The sequence below is a fragment of the Capricornis sumatraensis genome, chromosome 2, assembly GCF_032405125.1.
Source record: "Capricornis sumatraensis isolate serow.1 chromosome 2, serow.2, whole genome shotgun sequence".
Taxonomy (NCBI): Eukaryota; Metazoa; Chordata; class Mammalia; order Artiodactyla; family Bovidae; genus Capricornis; species Capricornis sumatraensis.
In genome coordinates, this window is record NC_091070.1 from 37,856,516 (window position 1) to 37,883,673 (window position 27,158).

General features: G+C 36.8%; 1 protein-coding gene across 1 annotated transcript; it reads right to left on the bottom strand.

Moving 5' to 3' along the window:
* Window positions 1-26,856, bottom strand: SLC30A4 (solute carrier family 30 member 4). Its single transcript, XM_068966110.1, has 7 exons — window positions 26,466-26,856; window positions 16,634-16,780; window positions 4,236-4,389; window positions 2,590-2,791; window positions 1,669-1,774; window positions 770-904; window positions 1-155 (listed from the first exon to the last, which is right to left on the bottom strand). The coding sequence occupies exons 1-7, from the start codon at window positions 26,854-26,856 to the stop codon at window positions 1-3; spliced, it is 1,290 nt and encodes a 429-aa protein (XP_068822211.1).
* Between the last annotated feature and the right edge of the window lie 302 nt (window positions 26,857-27,158).

Below are 27,158 nucleotides of genomic sequence, written 5' to 3' on the forward strand. Positions count from 1 at the left end.
TTAGGAACTGGGACTCTGACAGTTTGCACAAGTTCTTTCCACTTCTTGCCTGTAACTCTGAAGCTGAATAGTACATTTATACATGCCAAACGTGTTCAATAATAAATGCTTTGCTTTGGACTGTACTTCCTCCCATTTAGATGAACTTCCAGGAACTGCAATATCAAGAAAATATCATTACTATTCACTGCACACTGTTACATATTAGTGAACAAGATAAAGGGCAAAAGGACAATCATACTATTCTGTGTACATGTTTTTATTAGTGTGAGTTCTACCCTCTTGAAGCTATTCTGTTAGAGAAGTGTTTCAGTTCACAAAGCCAGAACGACTTCTTCTTATTCCAATTTCTCTGGTCCACTCTTGCATAGAGAAAGAACACTAGGCATCAATTACTAGGCTTTCATCTTTTGTAGTCTTTTTTAAAAAGTCATAAGCGTGTATTATTTTGATAAAAAAGAAAGCATCAATCTGTGAAATGTTTAAATAAAAACATAGAGTCTAGCTTTTTCTATACAGAAAAAACATGGTAAATATACTTTATGCCTTTAATCTGAAGGCAAAAAATCAATCTGTAATATCTCATCAAAGAGAAAATGATTGCTCTGCTATCATTATATTGACTTGCAACTCACCTTTTGAAGAGCTTCACCCTTCCCTTAAAATAAATCTTTCTAGCAGAAAAGTCTTCCTATTTACTCCTACGGACAGTTGTTTAATTCCAAAGATAGAAGTCCACCAACCCCAGCATTTACCGTCAGCAACGTACTTAGCTGTATGTGTACTATGGCAGTAGGTTTTCCTGAAGTGAGAGACCAGATATTTAAATCTTCCACTGAATGTACATCTTCTATTTTCATCAAAGCTTCTTTGATATAGTCTACGTTCAAATGGCTTGGTACACCTATTCAGAATGGATCGTTTATAAATAAAGGCTATTTTAAGAAAAAAGTTATATATTACTAATATGACATTTTTTAAGAAAAGAAACCAAATGGGTTTACCTAATTCAGTTTAAATTAATACTTTAAATTATATTAAAACTTTAAGATAAACTATGCATATATATATAGCAGGATATACACGAGAGGTTAATAAATACTTAAAAAAATGCTCACGAAAAAGAAATGTCAACCAAATCAGAATATTTTAATAAATAAGCTAGGATAGACAAAAAAGAAAAAGGAACATACAATGATGATAAACCTACTTTTGAGAACTCATGGTTACATGCTTATATTTAGTAAGGCAGGAATGTTAGAAATTGGATAGCAAGTTAAATGGGAACTACAGACTTAATACATGAATTACTAAACATAACTACATTAAGAATCATGAGTTGCATTCTTGTCCTGGCTCCACAGTTTATTAGCAGCATGACCTTAATGAAGTTATGTTACCCCACTGTGCCACAGTTTTGTTGTTGGTAAATGGGGATAATAATGTTTGCCTTGCCTACTTTTCTTGGCTATTACAAAGATCAAATGGGTAATAGATGGGAGAGTGCATTGACTCTTGTATGTTTTTTCATGTAAGGTGGTATTATAGACTAATAAGTATTGGTAAAAAGAAAGACATGACTCCTACCCTAGAGAATCCCTCCCGCCAACAGCCCCAATCTGATTTAGGGAAATAATTAACTCACAATGGGGATACCAGACAGCTTACCTTCTAGAATTATCACTACTGTGTCCCATATGATTCGAAAGGTTGTAAAAGCCACAAGTAATGAAAACACATATGTACAGATGGGATCAGCAATCCTGTATTCTGGCTGAAAAGAGACAAATCAAAATTGTGTGATTAAATACAAACAGATATAAAACAAGTCTGAAAAGCAAAACAAGGCATACTCTGTCCCTTCTTTAGCAGGACTGGAGCATATCTTTAAAACTTGGATATTGCCAGTCGAGCAATGTCTACTGTTCTTTGTGAGACCCGTTTCCAGAAGCTTAGCCATTTGTTCCACTGTTTTCCTCTGTGCCTCCTCTAAATCTTTCACCCACAAGCCACAGACCATCAGAATCGAAAGGAGTTTCAGCAGCTATCCATCTGGTCTAAGCCCCTCGTATTAAAGTGGAGAGAACTCAAGTTTAGAGCTGGGGGACTTGCTTAAGATCAAAGCATTACAGCCAGAGCCAACACTAGAACTCAGATCTCTGAATTTTCATTGCGGTATATATTCCAGTACCTAGTAGTTGAGTGTTAAAGCTTAAAATTGAGTTTTTCAGTGAAAGCACTACCAAAACCAATAGATAAGTTATTCCTTGAGGTGATACTATTCTGACTAGTGCTAGTATAAGAGCGATACTGATAGTTCAGGTATGTTTGCATAACGCAAAGTGAATAGGACTGGCATTGGTGTCTAGCATACCGATAAAAGATAATCGTGACTTTTAGTTTAGTTTTGTTTTTTGTTTTGGCCAAGCCGCACAGCATGTGAAATCTTAGTTCCCCAAAAAGGGATTACACCCATGCCCCCTGCATTAGAAGCAGAGTCTTCACCACTGGACTGCCAGGGAAGTTCAGTCATTTTTAATGTTGAAATTAAATAATATTTCAAAATAGAAGAATTAGTGATTATGTTACCTTGAATCGTATGATGTATGCAGCTATTAGCACACCAACACTCTGTACCAGATCCCCCAATGCATGTACAAATGCAGCTCTCACTGCCAGGCTATCCTGCCCTTGGTTGGGTCCACATTTGGGACCTGTGGTAGGAGAATTTGAGGGCAGGGAGTGGGAATGGGCATGATGGTGACCAGATTGGTTCAACAGAAACCCCATTCTGTTAAGAATAAAAGAAAAGATTATTATTCTTTCTAATATTATTGATTAAAATATTTGTTACTAATCAGGTACTAATGAGGCAACATGAAGCTCATTCATTTAATTAATATCTGAACACCTATTATGTATCAGGTACTGTTCTAGGTGTTGGGGTCAAAATAGTGGTAAGGCAGACATATCCCCATGGAACTCATGTTCCAGTAGAGAGGGCAGAGAATTAACAAATAAATACATAATGTACTGGTTGACAATGTGAATGCTTTGAAGAAAAAAGTAAAGCATGGCAAGGAGATGGAGAGTGATGGGGAGTGATGAGAAAAGGCCTCACTAGGATTCCGAGTAGAGACTTCAATGAAGTCAGGAAGCAAGTAGTGGTGGAAGAGTGTTCCAGGCAGAAGGACCACCAGGGCAAAGGCCCTAGGCTGAAAATGTGCTCTTAAAAGTAAGACAGCCACTGTGGCTAGAATAAAGTGACCAAGATGCTAGGAGGTGAGCTGGAGAGGTACACAGGATCTAACAAAATGGCTATGGTAAAATGTTTTGATTTTATTCTAAGTATGAATGGAGGCCATTAGCACAGGGACTGGCAAACTAGGGTCTGTAGACCATAGTTGGCTCACTTCCTGTTTTATACATTTTTTTCTTTTTCTTTTGCAAATAAAGTTTTATTGGAACACAGCCATGCTCATTTGTTTACATACTAAATGTGGGTGCTTCTGTTTTATAGCAGTAGAGCTGAGTATATGTAAAAGAGGCTCTCAAAGACTAACATATTTATTATCTGGTCCTTTTACAGAAAAAGTTTACAGAACCCTGGTCCAAACGATTAAGTAAGTATTAAAGATTTTGTAGTTTTTAGGAAAAAAGTTGGTAGTTAGAAAAACTTATTAAAATAAAAATACTATAAAAGTTATTTTAAAAACTTTGTCCTACTTAAATTCCTGATTGTTAGTCAAACTTCAGTATACCTGAGCAAACCCATGAGAAACTTATATAATTCCACAACAGCATTTTATTAACATTTAGCAGAAAAGTTAATGTACTATAAAACTTCAAAATATATTAAAATATCACTGCACATTATTGAATGCATACACAATAGTCGCTAAGTTCACAGTACTTGAAAATATTAATGTGAACACAATATAGAGTGTGATACTATAATGGTAGATAGTGTCATTATAAATTTGTCCAAACTCATAGAATGAGTTTAACACCAAGAGTGAAACCTCATGTAAACTATGGATTCTGTGCAGTAATGACATGTCAGTGTAGAGCTCATGGCCTGTATTAATAACAAGTGTGCCACTCTGGTGGGGGATGTTGATAATGGGGGAGGCTATGCATGTGCTGGGATAGTGTACATATGAGAAGTGCTTGCAGTGAACCTAATACTGCTTTAAAAAATAAAGTTATTAAAAATTTTAAAAAATACAGCTTACATCACATTAACTGCAACTCCAATAGCTGCAGTAATGAGCATTATATCTCCATTTATTTCATATTTCATGTGGATAGTTCTTTGGACAGCTTCATAGAGGAGGAACCCCATAAGTATATACACCAGCAGCACACTAATCATAGCTGACAGAACCTCTGGAAGGAAAAATAAAATAAATATATTTGTAGAATGGTTATTATACTTCATACATACTAAATACTGTGCAGTCTCTAATTTACATCTTCTTCCCTCTAAGGAGATAAAGGCATTATATTATTTTTGTCATGTTATTTTTCTTATTTAAAAAATTGTTTAGTTGTTTGCTTTGGATCTTCTATTAATTCATTCCCACCACTCCCCACCTCCTTCTTATCTCTTTAGGGTCAAATTATGTATATTTATAAACAAAAGGAAAAAAACTGAGAAAGAATTTGTAACATACTTGATTACAGACTAACTTCTCCATAGATGATATACTTACAAATCAATAAAAAAGCAAACAACCCATAAGAAAAATGGGTAAAGGACACAAATAGTAATATACAGAAAAGAAACAGATATCAAAATCAACCATAATACAAGAAATTCAAATAATTCCTTTTTCCCCTTACTAAGTTGGCAAATGTTAAAAAGTTTAACAGCCATAGTTAGCAAAGATATACTGATAGAAGCATAAAATAAAACTATCTTTTGGAGAGCAGTTAGTAAAACTAATAAAATTTTAAAATGCATATATTCCTTAATTCTAAAAATCTATCCAATAGAAACACATCCATAGATGTATACAAAGACATCTACAAAATTTTCTCCTGTAGCTTAGCCTGTAGTATAAAAAAAGATCTGGAGACATCTTAAATGCCCAGGAACTTAATGGATAAATTATGGTATATACATAATGGGAAGCCATAGTCATATATATAGGTATTTTTAATTGAAGTATAATTGATTTACAATATCATGTTAGTTTCAGTTGTTCAGTACAGTGTGTATATATATATATCTTCTTCAGATTTTCTTCTCTTATGCTCAGTCACTTTAGTTGTGTCCAACACTTCAGTTGTGTCTAACTCTTTGTGACCATAACCTGCCAGATTCTTCTGTCTACGGGATTCTCCTGGCAAGAATACTGGAGTGGGTTGCCATGCCCTCCTCCAGGGGATCTTCCGACCCAGAGATCAAACCTCTGTCTCCTGCACTGCAGGCAGACCCTCTACCTCTGAGCCACTGGGGAAGCCCCAGCATAAGAAAATACTGAGTGCAGTTCCCTGTGCTATACAGTAGGTCCTTGTTGGTTTATTTATATTTTTTTAAAAAGGGGAAAAAAAGGGACTACTCTGGTGATCCAGTGGTTAAGAATCCACCTTGCAATCCAGGGGGACATGGATTCGATCTCTAGATGGGGAACTAAGACCGCACATGCCTTGGAGCAACTAACTCTACACACAACTACTGAGCCCACGCACCACAACTACTGAGACCACACGCCACAGCTACTTAACTCACGCGCCACAACTACTGAGCCCACGCACCACAACTACTGAGACCACACGCCACAACTACTTAGCCCATGCACCACAACTACTTAGCCCACATGCCACAACTACTGAGCCCATGCACCACAACTAGAGAGTTTGTGTGCCACAGTGAGAGATTCTGCATGTAACAACAAAGACTTGACTCAGCCAAATAAATAAATATTTAAACAAATAAATAAAAAGAAAAAAAATCAGGCAAATTGATAATCACAAGAAAAGATTGACAAGCTGCACATGTACAAAATGAGGTATGTTAAGAATCTATTTATCAAATATTACATATAATAGCAAACAAGTGAAAACAATAAAAGAAGTGATTAGTAGGAGCCTTATAGCATGGAATATTATGCAGCTGAAAAAAAGCATTGAGCTCTTAATGTTTTAATAAGGAATCATCTATGTGAAAAAAGAAAAGTACACAACAGTATACATGATATGTTAGCATTTGTGCCAAAAGAAAGAGAATATATAATAATGATCTGTACATGCAAACTCTGGAAGACTATACAAAATACTGATAAAAACAGATTGTGAAGGAAATGGGTGGCTAGGAGACAGGGATAATGTTCCACTATATATGCTTTCCACCATGTGAGTAAGAAGTAGAAATCATTTTATATCTTCTTAAAATTATTAAAATAGGGCAATGTAAAGTACATTTAAAAATAATTATTATATAAAACTAGTGTTGACACTCAGAACAATAACAGAAAGAAAATATATAAAATTTTTCTTAAGAAATCAAATATTAAACCTTTAAGTGTTATAAGTTAAAACAACCTGGAAAATTGTTATCTGGGTCAACTTATTGCTCAAAGGTCCCAGGCAGTTCCAGTATATTGGACTTTGATACACTTTTATTCCACCTCATAAACTGCAACACAGAAAACTATCTAGCAGTAAAATAAGCTGTTTCCCCAAAGACATCTCATTAATGTAGCCAAAACTCTGAAATTCTGTGGATCAACAGATGTTAGAATAAGACAAAAAACATAACAACCCCTATTTAAAACTATGATTTACCTATTCCTGACATACTAATTATCATACTTTAAAGGAGACACTGCAATAAGAAAGATAGAGAAAAAACCAACTGAAATACACAAAGATAGGGAGAGACTACTATATCAAGTCTAGGCTCTAAGCCCCTTAAGGATATGACTACTTTACATTCCAGGTCACATTTACTGTAGCACTCAGCAGAAAGGCTGGCATGTAGTATGTACTCACGTATTTATGGATGGATCTGTAGAATGAAGTTAGTTAGGCTGAGTAAGGAAAGATAAAAGTGTATATATACAATTAAGAAGGTTAAGCTAAATATGAACAATAGGTTATTTACTAAATCCCGAAAAACAAGAATAGGTTAAAAGAAAAGAATTAAGCCAAGTATAAGACTGAAAACATATAGAATTTCTTGTTAAATTATAATCACTGATGGCAAAATATATATATATAAAGAAAGAAAGAATAAAAAATTTTGAACTGTAAAATCTCAGGTACTAGTGGTTGGCTCCTCATTTTACTCATGAAGAAATAGAACTTTAACCCTCTTTAATATTGGTATTTAAAAAATACCAATCCTTCTCAAGCTCTTCCAGGAAAAAAAAAAAAAAAAGAACTTTAATCATGTGTCCAGATTGAAGCTAGCTAACAGTTAGGATACCATAGTTTTAAGGGTACCCAAATCAAATTTTTAACATGAAATTATAAAGCAGTACATTTTGTAAAGATTAACAGTTATACAAGTTAATGACATAGAGAGGTGATTGCTTATGAAGATCTAAAATCAGTAATTAAAAATTCTTTCAAAACACCTTGCAATTAGGTTGGCCATACTTTCCTGTTTTCCCAGATAGCCCCAATTTATGCCTGTTATCCTGTCATAATTACTAACAGTGTCCCATTTCACTCTCAAAAGTGTCTTTGTCTTTTGGATGATAAGATATATTGTGACCCTAGGAGGTCTTCCAGATAAAATACTGGATGCCCAGTTAAATCTGCATTTCAGATAAACAACCAATTTTTGCATATAAGTATGTCCCATGCAATATTTCAGACACTGTTATCTGGAGAGAGCAAGAGAGCTTGCAAGCAAGTTAAAATGTGGCAATACCCACATCTCAGTGATCATTTTCCTAAACACTGAGAATTACCGTTTGTGAACTTTCAGACAAGGCAAAACCATATTCAAAATAAAGTAAAATGAAAGTCAAACTAAAGCATAATGTTCTTGAGAAGGAGGATTCCCACCTGAGAAGGCCCGAGGCCCTTGCATCCGAAAACTCAGTTTTCCACCACACAGCTTTCACCCACATGAGCAGCACAAAGGACCCTAATGCCTGCCCATAGTTAAGAGTAATGGAATTCAGCTGATTCCTAGAAATTCCCAAAATGACATATATAGGATACTGTTACCAAAGATGTGGCTTATTCAGTAATTAATAGGAATGTGCCTCATATTTAGTTTCCCTGGTGAAAAGGAAAGAATTCATCTGTTATTTTTTTATTCTAATGATCTGTCAAAATGTTTTCTAAACAGAGCACTGATAAATGCAAAAAAGAAACTAAATTTTGAGTATATTTTTCGGGCTGAGATTTATAATTGAGAAGTATAAGGCACAGGAAACATATATAACTGAAATTTCTAATAGTAGACGTATGATCATTCTGATAAAATGAACAAAAAGTTCTTTCACTGTGAATAAATTAAACTTTGGTGAAATATCATGAATAGACCTAATTATTAAAATTTTTTCATAGTATTTTAAATACGATGGAATGCAGATAAATGCAGGCAAGATATTGTTTTCTCCCACATTTGAGAGAGAAGGAAGCTTTCAATCAACAACCAAATTATGACTTGCTCCAATCTTCTCATTCTTGCTCTGTTGCCCTGGGTTGGTATTTGGTCACATAACATACATTAAAGTTTTCCAAGATGAAAGGAGTATACAACATATGGATTTTTCATTTTCTAAAGGAGACTCAGGAACTTTCACAATTGAAACCCTAGTTTTTGTGAAAGTTACTATCCTATTCATCTTAGATAAACTTGACAAAATGGAAATTTAGCATAAGTAAACTCTTGAAAGAGATTTTTATGGAAATTCTAGAAAACCTATTTTACAGTAGTTCTAACATAATTTGCTACTTTATTCTACACACAAATAGTTGTATCACTCTACTTGGCTGAATGGTAGCATTGGAGGATGGAGTAAGATGAATGAATATGTATTTTGTAACACTCTCTTGGGTCATTTCATTCAGCTGAAACACAAATGCTTATTATGATCAATGATCTAACAAAGACCAAAATATACCCTAAATTTCACATACAGAGGATAAACAGTTTTGATTCAAAAAGCTAATAAATAGTAAGAGCAAAAATTAAATGGAACAAAATACAGATGATTATCAAGTTTTGATAGTAATAATAAATTAAAAATGTTTATTGTACATTTTAACACATCTGTAAATTGCCAAAGGGTTTCCCTGTTGGTACAGTGGTAACAAACCCATCTGCCAATGTAGGAGATACAAGAGATGCAGGTTGATCCCTGGGTCAGGAAGATCCCCTGGAGTAGGAAATGGCAACCCACTCCAGTATTCTTGCTTGGAAAATTCCATGAACAGAGGAGCCTTGCTGGTCGCAGTCCACGGAGTCTCAAAAGAGTTGGATACAACTGGGTGACTGACAGCACATGCAAATAAATTGCCAAAACTAGAGGTTTTCAAGATTCATATGAAAAATACTGAGTCCTTCTCTGATATCCTCAGTTATTCTCCATCATACTACCTTATTCTTTCTCTTTACAACATTTAATACAATTTATGATTATGTTGTGCTTGTGTATATATTTATTGTGTTTCCCCACCCTATAATATTACTCATTCAACAGGAACTTTTGAGCACCTATTCAGTGAATGAGTAACAATCTTCTTCAACTATGTAAACCACACTCAACCCAAGCATATTTGCTTTTTTATGAGTGCTGCCCAGATGTACTGGCCTGTCATAACCGTTATCTTTGCTATGATGCCAATAATGTATATTTCCCTTCAGGCATACATATTGTCTCTCTACTGACTCAAACTTAAATAGCAAACATCTGAAGTTCAGGTTTCAGAGGCCTATAAAAAAGAATAGGGAAGGAGAGTGGAGATACAGTCTCTTCCATTTCGTTGTATGCTATTTTTCTTTTCTACGTTCTTCTAAAAGCAGATAGGAAGGAAAAAGAAGGAAAAGCAGTGGGCTGTACTGGATTTGCCTAGGACTTCCAAACTAGTATTTTTATTTCATCTCATCCGCAGGTGAGGATGAACTCAGGACAAAGACATCACATAGGATTTCAGGGGCCCACAGTTGCCACCAGGAAAGCTAAACTGCAAAGTCTGTATCTTTGGATCCTCTCACTTCCTACTCTAAATCACCTCCTGTTTTCTGCCTTCGTACCACTCCCTCTCCCCGACACCCACAGTGCCCAGTGCTCGCAAGTCGACTTTTGGCTATCCAGTGTTGACTGATGTCTTATACCTGTCTCCGTAAAAACTCCCATTTTTAGCATGTACCTATACTTTCCCCTAATATGTTCGTGTGATATAAATTAGCGCTTAAGATGTGAACATGACAAATAGGCATAACTCTTGTCAGGGGTGGGAGGAAGTAGTTGAAATGAATCACCAGGGAGAAGAGATGGGTTTCTTTTCTTTTTTTTTTGGCTGCATGTATAGGGGAAGAAATTTTTTTAGCTGAATACTTTCTGTTCCTTTAGTAAGTATCAGGGGAAAAATAAACTATGTAGAATTAGCATTATAAGCATATACCTACCTCAGGACAACCATCATCTAGTTAGGTCTGCAAGGTCTCTGCTCAGTAGAATGGCACACTGCTACAAAAGACTCCTGCACTGTCACTTCACAGTTAACCTAGGCTGAGATCTGCATTACCAAAGTTAATCTTGCTTTTCATTCCAAATACAGACAACTCTGCTTATTACAGTCCTTCCACATGGTCACTATCTTTATCTAATTCTTGCAGACTCTTCAGCCCAAGAACTGGAAGAAAAGCCAAATAAATAAAGTCAACTACATTCATAATCCACAGAGAAGGATAAAAGCAGAAAGCTCCCCCACTACTTTGGAATAGCATGTCCCCTGAGACATAATGCTATTCCTCTTAAGGATTTGTGGGATTTCTTCTACAGCGTGGCTTCATGAAGTTCTAAGTTTTATTAACATCCAGAATAAGATGGCATATCCACAGTCAAATAAATCCAGGCATTTAAAAATAACTCACATATCTTCTCACAAAAGAGCTGCCATTGTAACTCACTGAAATGTAAGAAAGAAAGAAAAAAAAGAAAAAGGAAAAGAAAAACCTGAATGATTTTATACAGTCTGTGAGTTCACATGAAGGAAAGAAAGCACCAACAGAATGGAACTGACTCCTGCAACAGCCAGTTGGGCTTACCCCTCAGATCAGAAACTACCTCTCTGGCCTTGACTGAGAACGATTTTTGCTAAAAGAAACTTTGTTATACTGCCCCAAATGTTACTAAAGACCTAAGTTACAAAGCACATCTTTAAAAACTGTTAATCATGAGGGTGAATCATGTTACTTTTCTCCTACTACCTGGCTGAGATAGTTTTGCTAAGAAAATAAGAATTTTGATTGCGGTGGGGGGAAGCAGGCGGTTTTGAAGCATGGAGCATTTTGAGAGATAAGAAAAGTCTGGATAAGATGATAAACTGGCAGAAGAAGGAAGGAAAAGAAGGCTGACACTAACTTTTAGTGAGAATTTACTCTGTGCCAGGTATCATGTTAGGAACTTATACTACCTTAACTATGTCTTTTTTTTTTTTTTTTACAATTCTGCAATAAAAGTACTATCATCTCTATTTTACAGTAGAAACCCATAGTTAAGTCATTCTCCCAAAGGTCATACAGCTAGTGAAAGAGCAGATCTCAGATGTGGGATCAGCCCCTGACTAAGATAAGGAGAAGAAATTCCCTTCTGACTAGTTTCTTAATTAGTCTGAAGGACCTATAAGCCAGGCTACACAACTCAGCTATGTTACTTACCAAATAAATTTTTAGAGTTTGTGAGTATAAACCGATTCAGAATTATAGATAAATGCTTTCAAGTCCCAAACAGTTTTGTCCCAAAATTTAAAAAATTCTCCTACTCTCAGTTTGGAAGTCGGTTTAACTTTGAAAACAAATGATTTAAGGATCACTAGATTATCTGTTTCAGTTTTCATATCCATATTTACTCAGCTTTGACTATGTAACAATCTGATTAATGATACCTTATACAGCACTTATTAGAGCCAGAGCCATAGACTTTCGTATTTTATGTTCTTGTCCCTACTTAATTCATGGTCTAGAAGGAGACACTGTCTCATAAAAATATCTATAAAAATGTGATAAATGCTATTAGACATGTATAAAGTGTTACGAGAAAACAAAAAGAAATAAATTTAGGGTATGATACTAATATCTAACCCTTCTCCATAGACATACACCTCCAGTATGCTGCCTTTGCATAAGAAAGGGTCATGAGGAGATACATATGAACATACATACATATTTTTTTTTTCTTATACTTTCAAAAGGAAATGCTAGAAGGTCGGACAGAAAGTAATTAAAATGGTTGCTAATTAGGAGTAGGGCAGAAGGATGGGTTGGAGGGGACAGGATGAAAGCAAGGCTTCTCTGAGTAAATCTTTTCTTTTAAAAATTAATTTTTTACTTCTGTGACAGTTTTACATATATACAAAGTAAAACAACAAAGAAAAATCCAACTCCTATCACCCCTGCCATCAAAGCAAAACAAAATTCAACAGCACAGTAACCAACCAGAAGTTTCTCAGGGGGAACTCCTTCCGAACCGTTCTTTAGGACCTGAATCCCCAAGTCTTGGTAGTTGAGAGGTTATTAAGAGGCATGCTCTCTAAACGCGTCCAACGTAAACATACCCTCCCCTAGAGAACTTAGATTACTTGTGAAGCTGTGTAATTTTATAGCACGTGAGGACAGCCACTGCTTCAGTTTATAGCTTTGTTCAGTTCTACATACCTTTGTCGCCTTTTTAATCCTCCTCAGATCATCATAAGTTTTTCTTTCATTACTTCAAAGAGCAGAATAAGTGAAATGAGTTCTTATCTATATATATCCTTGTAAGATTTTGGAATACAAAGAAGAAAAAGATCTCAAGAGGCCCTTCCAGTGTGAGGGTGTGATTCCCCCCTTAGCTCTGGAAAATACTCACCTATCTGTATCACAACAATCCTCTTCCTTAAATTTAGATAAAATTCAAATAACAAAATTTACCACTTTAACAATTTTGAAGTGGACAATTCAGTGGGTTTTCGTATATGCACAGGTTGTGCAACAAGTACCATTAATTCCAGAACATGCTCATCAGCCCCAAAAAGAAACTCTATAATCCTGAAGCAGTCACTCCTTTTTATTTTTTAAGTCTCTTTTTCTGAGGTTTTTAATAGTATACTTCAGACTTTCCAGATCATTCTTTTATAGTTTTAAACTTCTTCCTGTTTTTATTTTTGTTCTGTATTCTGGGAGACTTTTTTTCTTTTTTACTATTGTTTAAAATTTTTACTGTAGTTGATTTACAATGTTTGTAAATTTCTTCTGCAAAGTGACTCAATTATATATATTCTTGTTAATATTCTTTTCTATTATAGTTTCTCATAGGATATTGAGTGTCATTCCCTGTGCTATAGAGTAGAATCTTGTTTATTCACCCTATTATATAATAGTTTGCCTTTGCTAATCCCAAACTCCCATTCTGTCTCTCCCCTACCCACCCCCGACTCCCTCATCCCCTTTGGCAACTACAAATCTGTTCTCTATATCTGTGAGTCTGTTTGTTTCATAGATGGGTTGATTTATATCATATTTTAGCTCTCATCTATAAATATTATCATATGGCATTTGTCTTTATGGAGGACTGTCTTGATTATATTTTCTAGTCCTATTGAAAACATTTTTTGTAATATTTCAATTTCAGAGAGCTTTTTCTATATTTTTTTTCAAAATATTTTACTGTTTTACTATACTGAGTATTAATAAGGTAATTTAAAACATTTTCCTCTGTTTCTTAAGTCACCTCTTTTTCAGGTAGGACAAATTTTTATTAGTTTTGTTTTTTTTTTTAAAACTTTCTTTCATGCTGCTGGTTTTTCTCACTTCCTAAAAGATTCTTGGTCTGTTCACATTTTGGGTAGAAGGACAGGACTATGCAAAAAGTAAATGCTGGAAGGATAATATATAACTATTTTAAATAGGTATGAATAAGGGGTATAGAGCAGGGCAGACTAAGACAAGTGTATTACTTTTAGCGTGAGTATGTGGGGACCCAAACTCTAAGGCTGCAGAACCCTGAATTCTAGGATGAAAAATATTTATTTTGGAGCATCAACATTCACACTAAAAGCCTCGGCTTTCTCCAAACATTTGGCTCAGTTTCTTTCTGGAAGAACTATTTGGTGTTCACACGGAGAGAAATGCAGACTGCCTGAGGGGAGGTGGGGATGGGCAGAAAGTAGGGACATAGTGGACTGACTAGTAGCAGCAGTTTCCCATTTATAGCCATTCAGTTAGTCTTGTTTAAGCCCTCTTTCTCACTTCTGCCATTTCTGTCCCTGAGTCTTCTTTGGAGTTCCATTAGGCTGATCCAGTTCCTGCCCAAACGTACTCTAGGCTGCTGTTCCTTGGCTTGTTTCTTTCTTCAACCTACTCCCATCTACTTTCTGACTTCCAGAAATTTCCTGTTTATTGATTACCCAACCATTTGCTTTTCTTTGTTGTTTTGGTACTCTGCATTTCCTGTTGAAATGTATTTCCCGTCTCAAATGCTGATTTCTAGTCCACCATCTTGAACTAGTACTTTTAAGTAAAGGGAAAAATTTGACTTTCTATAGAAATATACAGAAATACAATAGAACCAGTCAGTTCTTTTTTCTTTCATCTTTCCATAGTGCTTGTAATCTACAACCAAATAAATAATAAATACTTCTTTGACATTTAACAGAATTTCCATGATTATGTGTTCTTAATTTATCATTTGTAGAACCTTCTATGTTACTGCATGTTTCTAGAGGAGAATTCCACTGTTTTCATTAGAATTGCAAGGGATCTACAATCTAAAATGAATATATTCTCTTTAGAAAATAAAAATCCCCATTCCATGATGCTGTGTTTGAGTTCTGATCTTAAATTGCAAGAGTTTACATCACACAAAGATTAAAGTTTGAGAATAATTTTAAAGCTGTTTACAAACCCCAAGGCAATCAGTAAACAAATGGATGTATAATGTGTCAGTTAGCAGTGGGAGTTTTTTTAGGAACACATCCAAATGCATTATGTGTTATGCATTGGCTTAACAAATAACAGAAAGACCTCATTCAGGGCTTTACCTCTCTTGTACAGCAGCCAAGGATGCTGAGATACGGGGATGCCAGATAATTTCCCTAAGTTATGACCTGGATAGCTACTTGGAATACAGCCATTCATGTACAACGTCAAGTTTTACACCAGAAGACTCAACTATTCAATTATATGAGACCTACATGTTAAGATTAAGCTAAAAAGTAACAAAGAAGGGGAGATACTGATTAATATATTAGCCCAAAGTGTCAATGTCTCTACAAAAGATGTTAATTCTGGTTCTTTAAGACCAGTTTTGCTGAAGCTACTTAAATGTCAATTTTTAGGTTCTAAGCAAATGCAAAAATTGGTCATATGGCACTTCACATTCAACTGACTGTTCTATATGTATTTTAAAAATAAGTAAAAATTTAAAAAAACAAGCAAGAAGAAGAGTTGTGTGGATAACAATATATGATTTTAACTTCTTTTAATTGAATATTTATTCAAAATAGGAAAATAAAATATGTGTGCATTGTTAAAGAAGAAAATTCAATGACACTTGTTAAACCATAGTAAAGAAGACTTTATTAAAGAAGACTTTATTAAAGACTTTATTAAAGATTGGTATAGGAAGTCTTATTGAAAACCAGGGCGATGAGACATCACCTGGGGATAACCCATCGAATATTGAGAATGGGGTTTCTGTTAAATTGGCTTGGCAAGGTTCTTGCTAAAACTAGAGTTTACAAGAAAGAACACATATGGGCTTGGGAGATGATTCAGGAGGTTTGGTCAAGCAGAGAATCTTTGCTGTATTTACAGTTAATGGCCACAGTGAAGGTCAGCAATACAGTATGTTATACAAATTACAGTAGTGCCCCAAACCTGGACGACAGTAGCTTTGATTAGAAAGCCTGAGGTGAAAGAAAGAAGTTAACACTCATTGATGAATTAAATACATATATATAGTTCTGCTTGGTTCAGTAAACTGAAGGTAAACTTTTTTTCTGTTAACATCTTCAGGACACAGGGAACAACATTTGAAGATTAATGATCATCATATAATTTTTTTCTTTTGGCTGTGCCATGGCATGCAGGTCAGTTCCCTGACCAGGGATCAAACCTGTGCCCCCTGCAGTGGAAGCACAGAGTTCGAACCACTGGACTGCCAGCGAAGTACCTGATTATCATGTAATTTTACATGTGTAAGCTATTTAGCTGAATGAACTGAATGTACCCTGGAAGATATATATCTGAATGTACCCTGGAAGATATATATCTGAATAGCTTTATTTCCTAAGCCAATGCATAACACATAATGCATTTGGAGGTGTTCCTATTTTTCTATTTTCATTTGCTTTGTTCTAACAGGCTATCACCAGAAAGACTTTAGTTAATCAAAGGTTATATAGTTCATTGTGATTTTACTATAAAATGTTATAAAGAAAGAAATGCCCAACTACTTACCTAAGCGATGAAATCCAAAAGTGAACCTTTTGGTTGGTGATTTTGAAGACAGCCACAAAGCAAGCAGGGTCAATATGATGGCACTTAGGTCAGTTAACATATGAAGTGCATCAGTCATGATTGCTAGGCTATTTGCAATGTATCCACCTTAGAGTAAGGGTGATAGGAAAGAAGGAATAAGTTAATTAAAATAACAAACATAAGCAATCAAACCCCAAATATACAATATTCCACAAAACATGAACTTAAAACTAAAGTTAACTAAATACTTATCCTATTACAATTAAGTCAAAGTATCCTGAAATTTTATGTAAAACATTAACTGTGCATATATGTTTTTCTGGTGAGACTGTCCATTTCTAGAAACAGATTCTCTGAGGAATCAATGACCTTAAAAAAGTTAAGAGGCACTAAAGGGGGGCTAACACAAGATAAGTTTTATGTTTTAGCACTTCAGCTTTTACTCAACCTACTAATTCTGCTGCTGCCACTTAGTTGCTTCAGTTGATTCCAACTCTGTGCGACCCTATCGACTGCAGCCTGCCAGGCTTTTCTGTCCATTGGATTCTCTAGGCAAGAGTCCTAGGGTGGGTTGCCATGTCCTGCTTCAGGGGATCTTCATGACCCAGGGATCACACCTGGGTCATATTCTTTACTGCTAAGTGTGTTAGTGAACTTAATAACCACCATATCCAAATATTATAATAAAGCTGAACAAAAGGTAGGAATTCACTAATTTGGGAGGGTTTGAACATAAACTAAAGAAATTCATAAGATATTCAATAGTTCAAAACAAAAGATAAAAAATAACTAATTCTCTTAGATATAAATAGCAGTGTCTCCTAATAGAGGGATAAAAGATGTCATTTAGAATACAATTCTTCTGTACTGGTTTTCCAGTAAATAATAATAATGTATATATTTCATATATTTGGGTGTGTATGTCTGTGTCTGTATATAAAAATATATTTATTATATATATATATACATAATATATGCACACTATTTATTATTATTATTTAGTTCCATTATGGTCAACCAATTTTCCTATCACCATTCAGAGAATAAATTTTTATTATACAGAGTTTTCAACCTTGTATGTATATCACAGTTACCTGGAAGGTTTGTTAAACTACAGACTTCTTGACCCCACTCCCAGAATTTCTAATTTAGTAGATCTGGATGAGGCCTGAGAATTTACATTTCTAACATGTTCAACTTAATTTGCAATCAAACTCTTTTAGAATAAATAACAAGAAGTACCATTTTCAACTAATATTAGGAAGCCTTTTAAAATATTCATGCCCACTTCTTGGGAAGTTTCTGTAAGAAGGTCTTTGTGGTGAGGCTAACTTGGGTCAGAAAGATATTTCTGAAAAGTGTTTGAATAATTTAGGTCAGGAATATTTTTTAGAAACGTGTGCATTTTATCTATTACTTCTACAAGTCAATGCTAAGGGATCAAGCAGAAATGTGGCTAAATTTTGTGCATTTGGATTTCAATTATAATGTTATTTATTGTTTTTAAAAAATGTAAAAATCTCCTAATTATCAATACCCTGGTAATAGTTTGAAAAGCTTTAATATTTTCATCCCCAAATATTTTAGCATTAAAAATAATGTTCTTAAAATCTGAGTTCTGTTTGCATTCAAGGAAGAAATCTTGCCACCAGGGATTTATTTCAAAATTCATTGTGAAAATTCACTTCTGGCAGACCGAATTTCATCTCTCAGGGAGGCTTTTCTTAATTTTGGCTAATCAATAAAAGATTCTCATACTTTGGCAGTTTTTCTCTACCTGCTTTTTTGCGAGTAGTTCAGTTCAGTTCAGTCGCTCAGTCGTGTCCAACTCTTTGTGACCCCATGAATCGCAGCACGCCAGGCCTCCCTGTCCATCACCAACTCCTGGAGTTCACTCAGACTCACATCCATCGAGTCCGTGATGCCATCCAGCCATCTCATCCTCTGTCATCCCCTTCTCCTCCTGCCCTCAGTCCCTCCCAGCATCAGAGTCTTTTCCAATGAGTCAACTCTTTGCATGAGGTGGCTAAAATACTGGAGTTTCAGCTTTAGCATCATTCCTTCCAAAGAAATCCCAGGGTTGATCTCCTTCAGAATGGACTGGTTGGATCTCGCTCAGCCTTCTTCACAGTCCAACTCTCACATCCATACACAGAAGAACTGTACAAAAAAGATCTTCACAGCCCAGATAATCACGATGGTGTGATCACTCATCTAGAGCCAGACATCCTGGAATGTGAAGTCAAGTGGGCCTTAGAAAGCATCACTATGAACAAAGCTAGTGGAGATGATAGAATTCCAGTTGAACTATTTCAAATCCTGAACGATGATGTTGTGAAAATGCTGTACTCAATATGCCAGCAAATTTGGAAAACTCAGCAGTGGCCACAGGATTGGAAAAGGTCAGTTTTCATTCCAATCCCAAAGAAAGGCAATGCCAAAGAATGCTCAAACTACTGCACAATTGCACTCATCTCACATGCTAGTAAAGTAATGCTCAAAATTCTCCAAGCCAGGCTTCAGCAATACATGAACCGTGAACTCCCTGATGTTCAAGCTGGTTTTAGAAAAGGCAGAGGAACCAGAGATCAAATTGCCAACAACCGCTGGATCATGGAAAAAGCAAGAGAGTTCCAGAAAAACATCTATTTCTGCTTTATTGACTATGCCAAAGCCTTTGACTGTGTGGACCACAATAAACTGTGGAAAATTCTGAAAGAGATGGGAATACCAGACCACCTGACCTGCCTCTTGAGAAATCTGTATGCAGTCAGGAAGCAACAGTTAGAACTGGACATGGAACAACAGACTGGTTTCAAATAGGAAAAGGAGTACATCAAGGCTGTATATTGTCACCCTTCTTATTTAACTTCTATGCAGAGTACTTCATGAGAAATGCTGGACTGGAAGAAACACAAACTGGAATCAAGATTGCTGGGAGAACTATCAATAACCTCACATATGCAGATGACACCACCCTTATGGCAGAAAGTGAAGAGGAACTAAAAAGCCTCTTGATGAAAGTGAAAGTGGAGAGTGAAAAAGTTGGCTTAGAGCTCAACATTCAGAAAACGAAGATCATGGCATCCAGTCCCATCACTTCATGGGAAACAGATGGGGAAACAGTGGAAACAGTGTCAGACTTTATTTTTGGGGGCTCCAAAATCACTGCAGATGGTGATTGCAGCCATGAAATTAAAAGACGCTTACTCCTTGGAAGAAAAGTTATGACCAACCTAGATAGCATATTGAAAAACATATTGAAAAACAGAGACATTACTTTGCCGACTAAGGTCCGTCTAGTCAAGGCTATGGTTTTTCCTGTGGTCATGTATGGATGTGAGAGTTGGACTGTGAAGAAGGCTGAGCACTGAAGAATTGATGCTTTTGAACTGTGGTGTTGGAGAAGACTCTTGAGAGTCCCTTGAACTGCAAGGAGATCCAACCAGTCTATTCTGAAGGCGATCAACTCTGGGATTTCTTTGGAAGGCATGATGCTAAAGCTGAAACTCCAGTACTTTGGCAACCTCATGTGCAGAGTTGACTCATTGGAAAAGACTCTGATGCTGGGAGGGATTGGGGGCAGGAGGAAAAGGGGACGACCGAGGATGAGATGGCTGGATGGCATCACTGACTTGATGGACGTGAATCTGAGTGAACTCTGGGAGATGGTGATGGACAGGGAGGCCTGGCGTGCTGCAATTCATGGGGTGGGAAAGAGTTGGACACAACTGAGTGACTGAAATGAACTGAACATGTTCCTAGGTCGCCATTGATGCTTCTGGTTTTGAAACCACACTATGAGAATTACTGTTATAGTGTACTGCAGAACTTCATGATCAGGATGTTGTGACACTTAAAATGTGCTGAGCTGTTGATTCCCCTTTCTTGAGATGGGTGTGCAGAGCCAAGAGCAGCAGAAGTGGGGCTGATGATCTTATAGACACATCCATTTATCCCAGTGTTGTCTATACAAATACCATTTTTATATGTTTTCCCTGACATGAAAAAGCTGGAAATCACTGAGAGAAAATATTGCTTGGTGGTTAATACCATCAGTTTAGTTCAGTTGCTGGGTTGTGTCCAACTCTTTGCAACCCCATGGACTGCAACATGCCAGGCTTCCAGGACTTTGAAATCTGAGACTTTGAGCAAGTTACTTACTCATTTTTGAGCTTCAATTTACTCATCTATAAAACGAGGATAATACTTTAAAGCCACACTGTCCAATAAAACTGAGATAATGGAAATATTTTATCAGCGCTGGCCAGTGGAGTAGCCGCTAGTCACATGTGGCTTTTGAGCATTTGAAATATGGCTAGAGCAACTAAGGGACTGAATTTATTTTAGTTAGCCTAAAGAGCCACATGTGGTGATCACCACCAAAGAAAGCAGAGTAAGGACCTCTGAAAATCATCTCCTCCATACAAGGCATGGAACACGGGCAAAAATGGTTCAAACCAGCTTTCTGAAAACTATGCACATTAATTAAACAAAGGCTGATAAAGGTAGCATTTATTCAAGGAAAAGGCTCAACCTTGATAAGAATCTCAGTAGCTCTGTGGCATTTTAACTTGTTTATACCCAGTCTCTCCCTCTTCAATTCCATGGTAGCCTTGGAAACTAACAAGCAGTGAGCACAGTGAAAACCTCAGCCTGGCAGCCACTGTAGGGAACAGGATGGAGTTGAAAGTGAAAGTGCTGGTCCCTCAGTTGTGTCTCATCCTTTGTGACTCCATGAACTGTAGCCAGCCAGGCTCCTCTGTCCATGGGATTCTCCAGGGAAGAATACTGGAGTGGGTTGCCATTTTCTTCTCCTGGGGATTGAACCTGGGTCTCCTGCATTGCAGGCAGATTCTTTACCATCTGAGACACCAGAGACATCCTGGATGGAGTTAGAGGTCATTAAAAGCCCCACCGCCAGGAAATTGTCATTATTTGACCTGTTTGGTGATTCCCTCAGAGACTATACTTGTAAGGTTCTTTTTATTTGACTTGACTTGGAACTTGGCCCTGGTGCAAACCACAGTGAATGTTTGTCGAAAACAATCAGAGACAGTTGTTGAACACACCAGTTGCCTGAAGCAATAAATAAGTCTGAAATTTTACAGTGACGTACCTCGGTGTGGTATTATTTTCATCCAATTTGGGCTTTTATTGACTCTGTCTGTAATTATATACCCGTCAGTTCTTGGGAAATTTCTTAAACTATGTTGCTGATGATTTCTTTCTTATGCTTTCTCTATTCCCCAAGCCCCTATTATTTGGAACTTGAACTCATATACTAGTTTTCTTGCCTTTCTTCCCCCATGATCTTCTATCTCTCTGCTCTATTCTGTAAGAGACTATCTTAATTCACCATCTAATTTGTTTGGAGTTAAAAAATATTTTAATGTTTTTATTATTCAAAATATTTTTTTCTACTCTGAATTTCTTTTTAAGAATAGCCTATTCTTGTTTCATAGATTCATGATCTCATTTTATCTCTATGGATACTTATTCTATTATTATACTATTATATCTGACTGGCTCTTAAACACATTTTCATAAACTTTCCTTATTTTAGCCTTCCTCTTTACCCACTTAGAGGGGTACCTGATGCAACCAATTCTAGTCCTGCTTAGTATTCTCTAGTGCAGTTCTCAATTGTAGTACTCAGGATCAGCAGCATCAGCATCTCCTGGGAACTTGTTAGAAAATTCTACCCCGAAACTACTTAATTAGGAACTCTGGTCCAGCAATTTGTGTTTTAACAAGTTATCTAGGTGTTTCTGATGCACTAGCATAAACTGGATTGGGTCTTGGTTTTCCCCACTGCTTGTTTAGGAATTGGCTTTCTTGGGCCTATTAATATAGTTACGTCTTTTACATGATTCCGTTCTAGTCTGTGTTGCTATTGTCTCCTTTCCAGTTTTCCCCATCTGTGTGGAAATAATATATATATATATATTCCATATATGTATTAGGATATATGTATATATATGTGTGTGTGTATATATATATATATCCACATATATCTTTTTCACTCCCATGCAGCTGTTAGAGCAGTCAGTAACTGTTACTAAATTCAAAGCATATTTTAGTTCTCATCTCGTTGGGCCTCTCAGCAGCTTTAACTTATTTATTTCCAATTTGAAATACTCTTTTCTTCAGTTCTGGAATACTTGTTTGCCTTCTGCCTGACTTCTAAAGTTGTAGTTCCTCAAGACTTGGGTTCTCAAGATAATTTTTCCTGTTCCTATGGCATCTACCTTGACCTCCCTTCTGAATGACAGACTTAACATATAATAGGTCACTAGACATTTTTACATGGCTATTTCACATACATGTAATACTTAACATGTCTAAAACCCTTGAGCCCATGCTTAAATCCTCTTCTGTATTTTCTCCCTTCCCTGCTTCATAAATGATACACATTTCCATATACTCAGCAGGTTAGGTACAAAATTTCACAATCATTCCTGATATTGCTCTCCCATCAACTCTCACGTTCAACTCATTAGCCATTTTGCCACAGTTACCTCTAGAATGTTTCTCAATCAGTGTATTTTTCTCCATCCACTCTATTTCAAGTCATAATCACTTCCTACTGGGACTTCTGTGAAAATATACTTGCTTCTGCTCTTGTACCAGCCAATCCACTCTCCAAATAAGAGTCAGAGTTATCTTTTAAAAAAGTAAATCCTATCATGTCAGTCTCTACTCAGAAGCCATCACTGGCTCCCCATTGTACTTAGAATTAAAGAACAGACTCATTTAAAATGGTCTGTCAGAGCAAAAAAGACACAGATGTGTATAGCGGACTTTTGGACTCAGAGGGAGAGGGAGAGGGTGGGATGATTTGGGAGAATGGCATTGAAACATGTATACTATCATGTAAGAATCGAATCGCCAGTCTATGTCCGATGCAGGATACAGCATGCTTGGGGCTGGTGCACGGGGATGACCCAGAGGGATGTTGTGGGGAGGGAGATGGGAGGGGGGTTCATGTTTGGGATCGCATGTACACCCGTGGTGGATTCATGTCAATGTATGGCAAAACCAATACAGTATTGTAAAGTAAAGTAAAAATTAAAAAAAATTTTAAAAAAATAAATAAAATGGTCTGTCAGGACCTACTTGATCTGGGCCCCTACCTCTTTCCCTCTCACTATATTCTGGCCAACTGGTCTTTTTAGGTCCTCGTAAAGAACTGATGGTTTTAGGACTTTTGAACTTGCTGTTCTCTTTGCTTGCAAAAAAGGTCCTCCTCCATTCCTTTTTCTTAAATAACTCCTAATATTCTTTTTTTGGTTTAACTGTATCTGGCTAATACATAAACCATGTCCTACTGATTACTATGTCCTATAGTATCTTGTTCTTTTTCTTCACAGTACTTAAAAACCACTTGCATTTTAAATTTACTTGCATGTTTAACATCTGTGTCCTCCATTACAGGAGGACATAATGTCCTCCAAACATTAGATTAAGTGTTTTAGATAGTAGGGATCATAATAGTTTTGTTCTCCATTGTATATCTGGAACACCACAGCACACTGCCTGGTACATAGTAAGTATACCAAGAAATACTTGCTGAATGGAAAGAACTGACCTTTCCTAACATCTCAGGGCAAACCCAAGATTCAAAATCAAGTCTCCTCTTTCAGATTTTTAAATTATTTCATTTTAAAAATTACTCCATACTTTCTACATAAGATGTTTTATTTCTAAGTGCTTTTGACACATTGTAATAAATGCTCTACTGTTTACAATTTCATTCTGTGTAACATTCTGAATAATATTGTTAATGTCTGTTCTAAGTACTAGCACCTCTACAGTGTTTGACAAGATTTTCATACTTCAAAATCAAGTTAGTATTTGAAAAGAAATGCTTATTGTAGCTTTCGCAAAACATCATTTACCAAGTAAGAGACTTAAAAAATGTCAGGGCAATTATATCCTAGTAATTTTTAATAGGTGTAAACTCTAATTTTAAGGGGGAAATTTTGATTAAATGTGATTTAACTTCAAATATTAAATATTAACTGAATGACTCCATATTCCTGTGAATTTGGGCATCATTGACTCAGTCTGAGAGCATACCTTATCTGATCTCAGCTTCTACTCCTTTCTTTACAGTGTAAACATTTATAATTCTCAAACAGTAATTATTAATTAAACAAAAATTTATTGAATGTATACTCTTTGCTAGTCATTGTGCTGTGTGCTGGTAACTGAGCTTATATTTCAGTGGACACTGATACTAAACAAGTGAATATACAAGCAAGACAGTCTGAGGGCTTTTAAAGTGGGGGAAGGAACAGGGGAGAAAGGACCTACAGGCAGTCAGAAAGGTCTCTAAGAGGTATCTTTTGAGATGAGACATAATTACAAGAAGTCATCCTAGAATGTTTTGGGAAAAGGCGGTCCATACAAAGTTGTGTTTTTCAAATTGTGGGCTGTGACCCATTCATAGACCATGAAATCAATTATAGGCTGGACCATAATTGAAAAAACACAACACATCACATGACATGCAACTTTTGTTTTAATTATACATATATTTATACATATGTGTATGTGTCTGAACATACTTACATATGTATGCATGCATGCCTACATAGGTCACTATGTTAAGCGTGTATCTTACTACAGTGAGATCAAAAAAGTTTGAAAGCCACTGGTGTAGAGGGGCCAGTCAGTTTGAAGGTGTTATGGGCAGGAAAAGAGCTTTGTGAGTCAAAGGGAGAAAGAAGGTTAGCATGGGTGAAGTGAGCACTGGGGAGGAGTGGTATGAAACGACTTAGGAAATGTACATAATTTTTCTGCACATAACCCCCAGCCAGCATCTTAAATCCAGATGGCTTTCTCTGTTCTCATCATGGTTCTTCATTAAGAGAACACAGGAGGGAATTCCCTGGCAGTCCAGTGGTTTGGATTACCTCAGAAGTTCAGTCCCTGGTCCAGGAACTAAGATCCCAGAAGCCCCAGGGTGTGGAAAAATATAAAAAAGGAGAACACAAGAGAATAATCTCCTTTCTTTAATGTCACTTTATCAACGATCACTTAGAGAAGTTAGCAGTTATACTTATGTGACTCTGAAATTAATCTCTAAATGGAGAATGTATTTTATAGTAAAACTGCATTACTTGAATAATTAAAAAGTGAAAAAGCCAAATTCATAAAATCTGGGGAAGACGTCTGACTTTCAGATCCTCCTTAAAATGAAAAACTTTGAGGTTAGTTAGTAGTATTTACCTATGCAAATTTCCTGGATATAAATACAGAAGAAAATAGTAAACAACCACTAAATTCAATGCAGAGGGAAAAAAAATCAAGACAATGGGATGGTAGATCTTCACTTACTTAAGTGTCCTCATAATCTATTTAACCTCTGTGCCCTCAGAACTCTTAAAAAAGGTGGAGCAGGTGTTCAGTAAGGTCCCTTCACATAGTAAAATGTTATTTTTCTAAGTAATTTTAGAATAATTTACTATTTTAAACGTTGCAAAAATTAACCTAGTGTTTTATCAGATTTTTTTTTCTGAAACAGGAAGTTACATGATATATAATGAAGAAAATGTCCTTAACTTTTCAGTAGATGACATGGTGTTCAGAGAACTAGAAAATGTCAAAAGTTAGCTTTGGAAAGTCACCAAATGCACCCATGCCTGCAAAGATAACTTTTGTACCTAGGCTGATCTGCAGTTTGTGAGGCCTCGGCACATCACCAGATCAGTATCTTGATAAATAACAAGCTTCCTAAAAAGCAAGTTTAAACCCCAAAGCAGTAGGCAAGGTAAGTGGGAAGTGAGTTGGCAACACAACTCACCTACAAGCTCTCCAATCATGAAAAGCAAGTAAAGAACGGCAGCAATGGTCAATCTGGTTTTCACCTTTCTCTGCTTCAACAACTCTCTCTGCTTGCTGCAGTTGTCACAGGGGTCCGCCTTCAAACTCAGCTGACTGTTGGCCAAAGGTAAGTCCTGGTCCAGCAAGGAGTCATCGTCGGCCTGGAGGGCCGAGTGCGCCCCGTTAGCAGGCCTTTCCGGGGCTTCGGAACCATCGTCGGCCACCACAACTCGAAGTTTGTTAAACCGAGAAAGCCCCTCGTCGACCACCTCGTCCGAGAAGTCAAAGGCGCTGGTGTCATTTAAGAACAGCGGCGCATCATCCTTCCTCAGCATTGATTTGAGGCGCTTCCACGCGCCGGATCCGGCCATAGCACTGGCTGAGCGGCCGCGGCGCCGAGCGGCTGGGTGCAGGCGGACGGCCGGCGACTCCTACTTCACTCGAAAGCCAGTTCCCAGTGGCACTGCGGCGCGTCCCTCCTCATTCTGTGGGAAACGAAGCACATTATAAATTAAAGGGAGCCCGACAGAGCCCACAAGTTCCGAAGCCCGGGGCGGCGGGGGGCGCCGGAGCTCCGAAAGGGGGCAGCGCTCTACCTGGGGTGCCGCTGCCGGGCCGCCGCTCATCTCCCCGCCCCGGCCGGCTCCGCGGGGCCGGCTCGCGCATCTCGGCC

What these genes read in the sequence shown, in the direction of transcription:
- SLC30A4 (XM_068966110.1), bottom strand. Translation starts at nt 26,856, where the DNA reads ATGGCCGGATCCGGCGCGTGGAAGCGCCTCAAATCAATGCTGAGGAAG. An exon ending in TTTTGGATTTCATCGCTTAG is followed by an intron (nt 4,390 to 16,633) that starts GTAAGTAGTTGG and finishes TTTTCCTTCCAG; the next exon opens with AGGTTCTGTCAGCTATGATT. An exon ending in AGTAGTGATAATTCTAGAAG is followed by an intron (nt 905 to 1,668) that starts GTAAGCTGTCTG and finishes CATTCTGAATAG; the next exon opens with GTGTACCAAGCCATTTGAAC.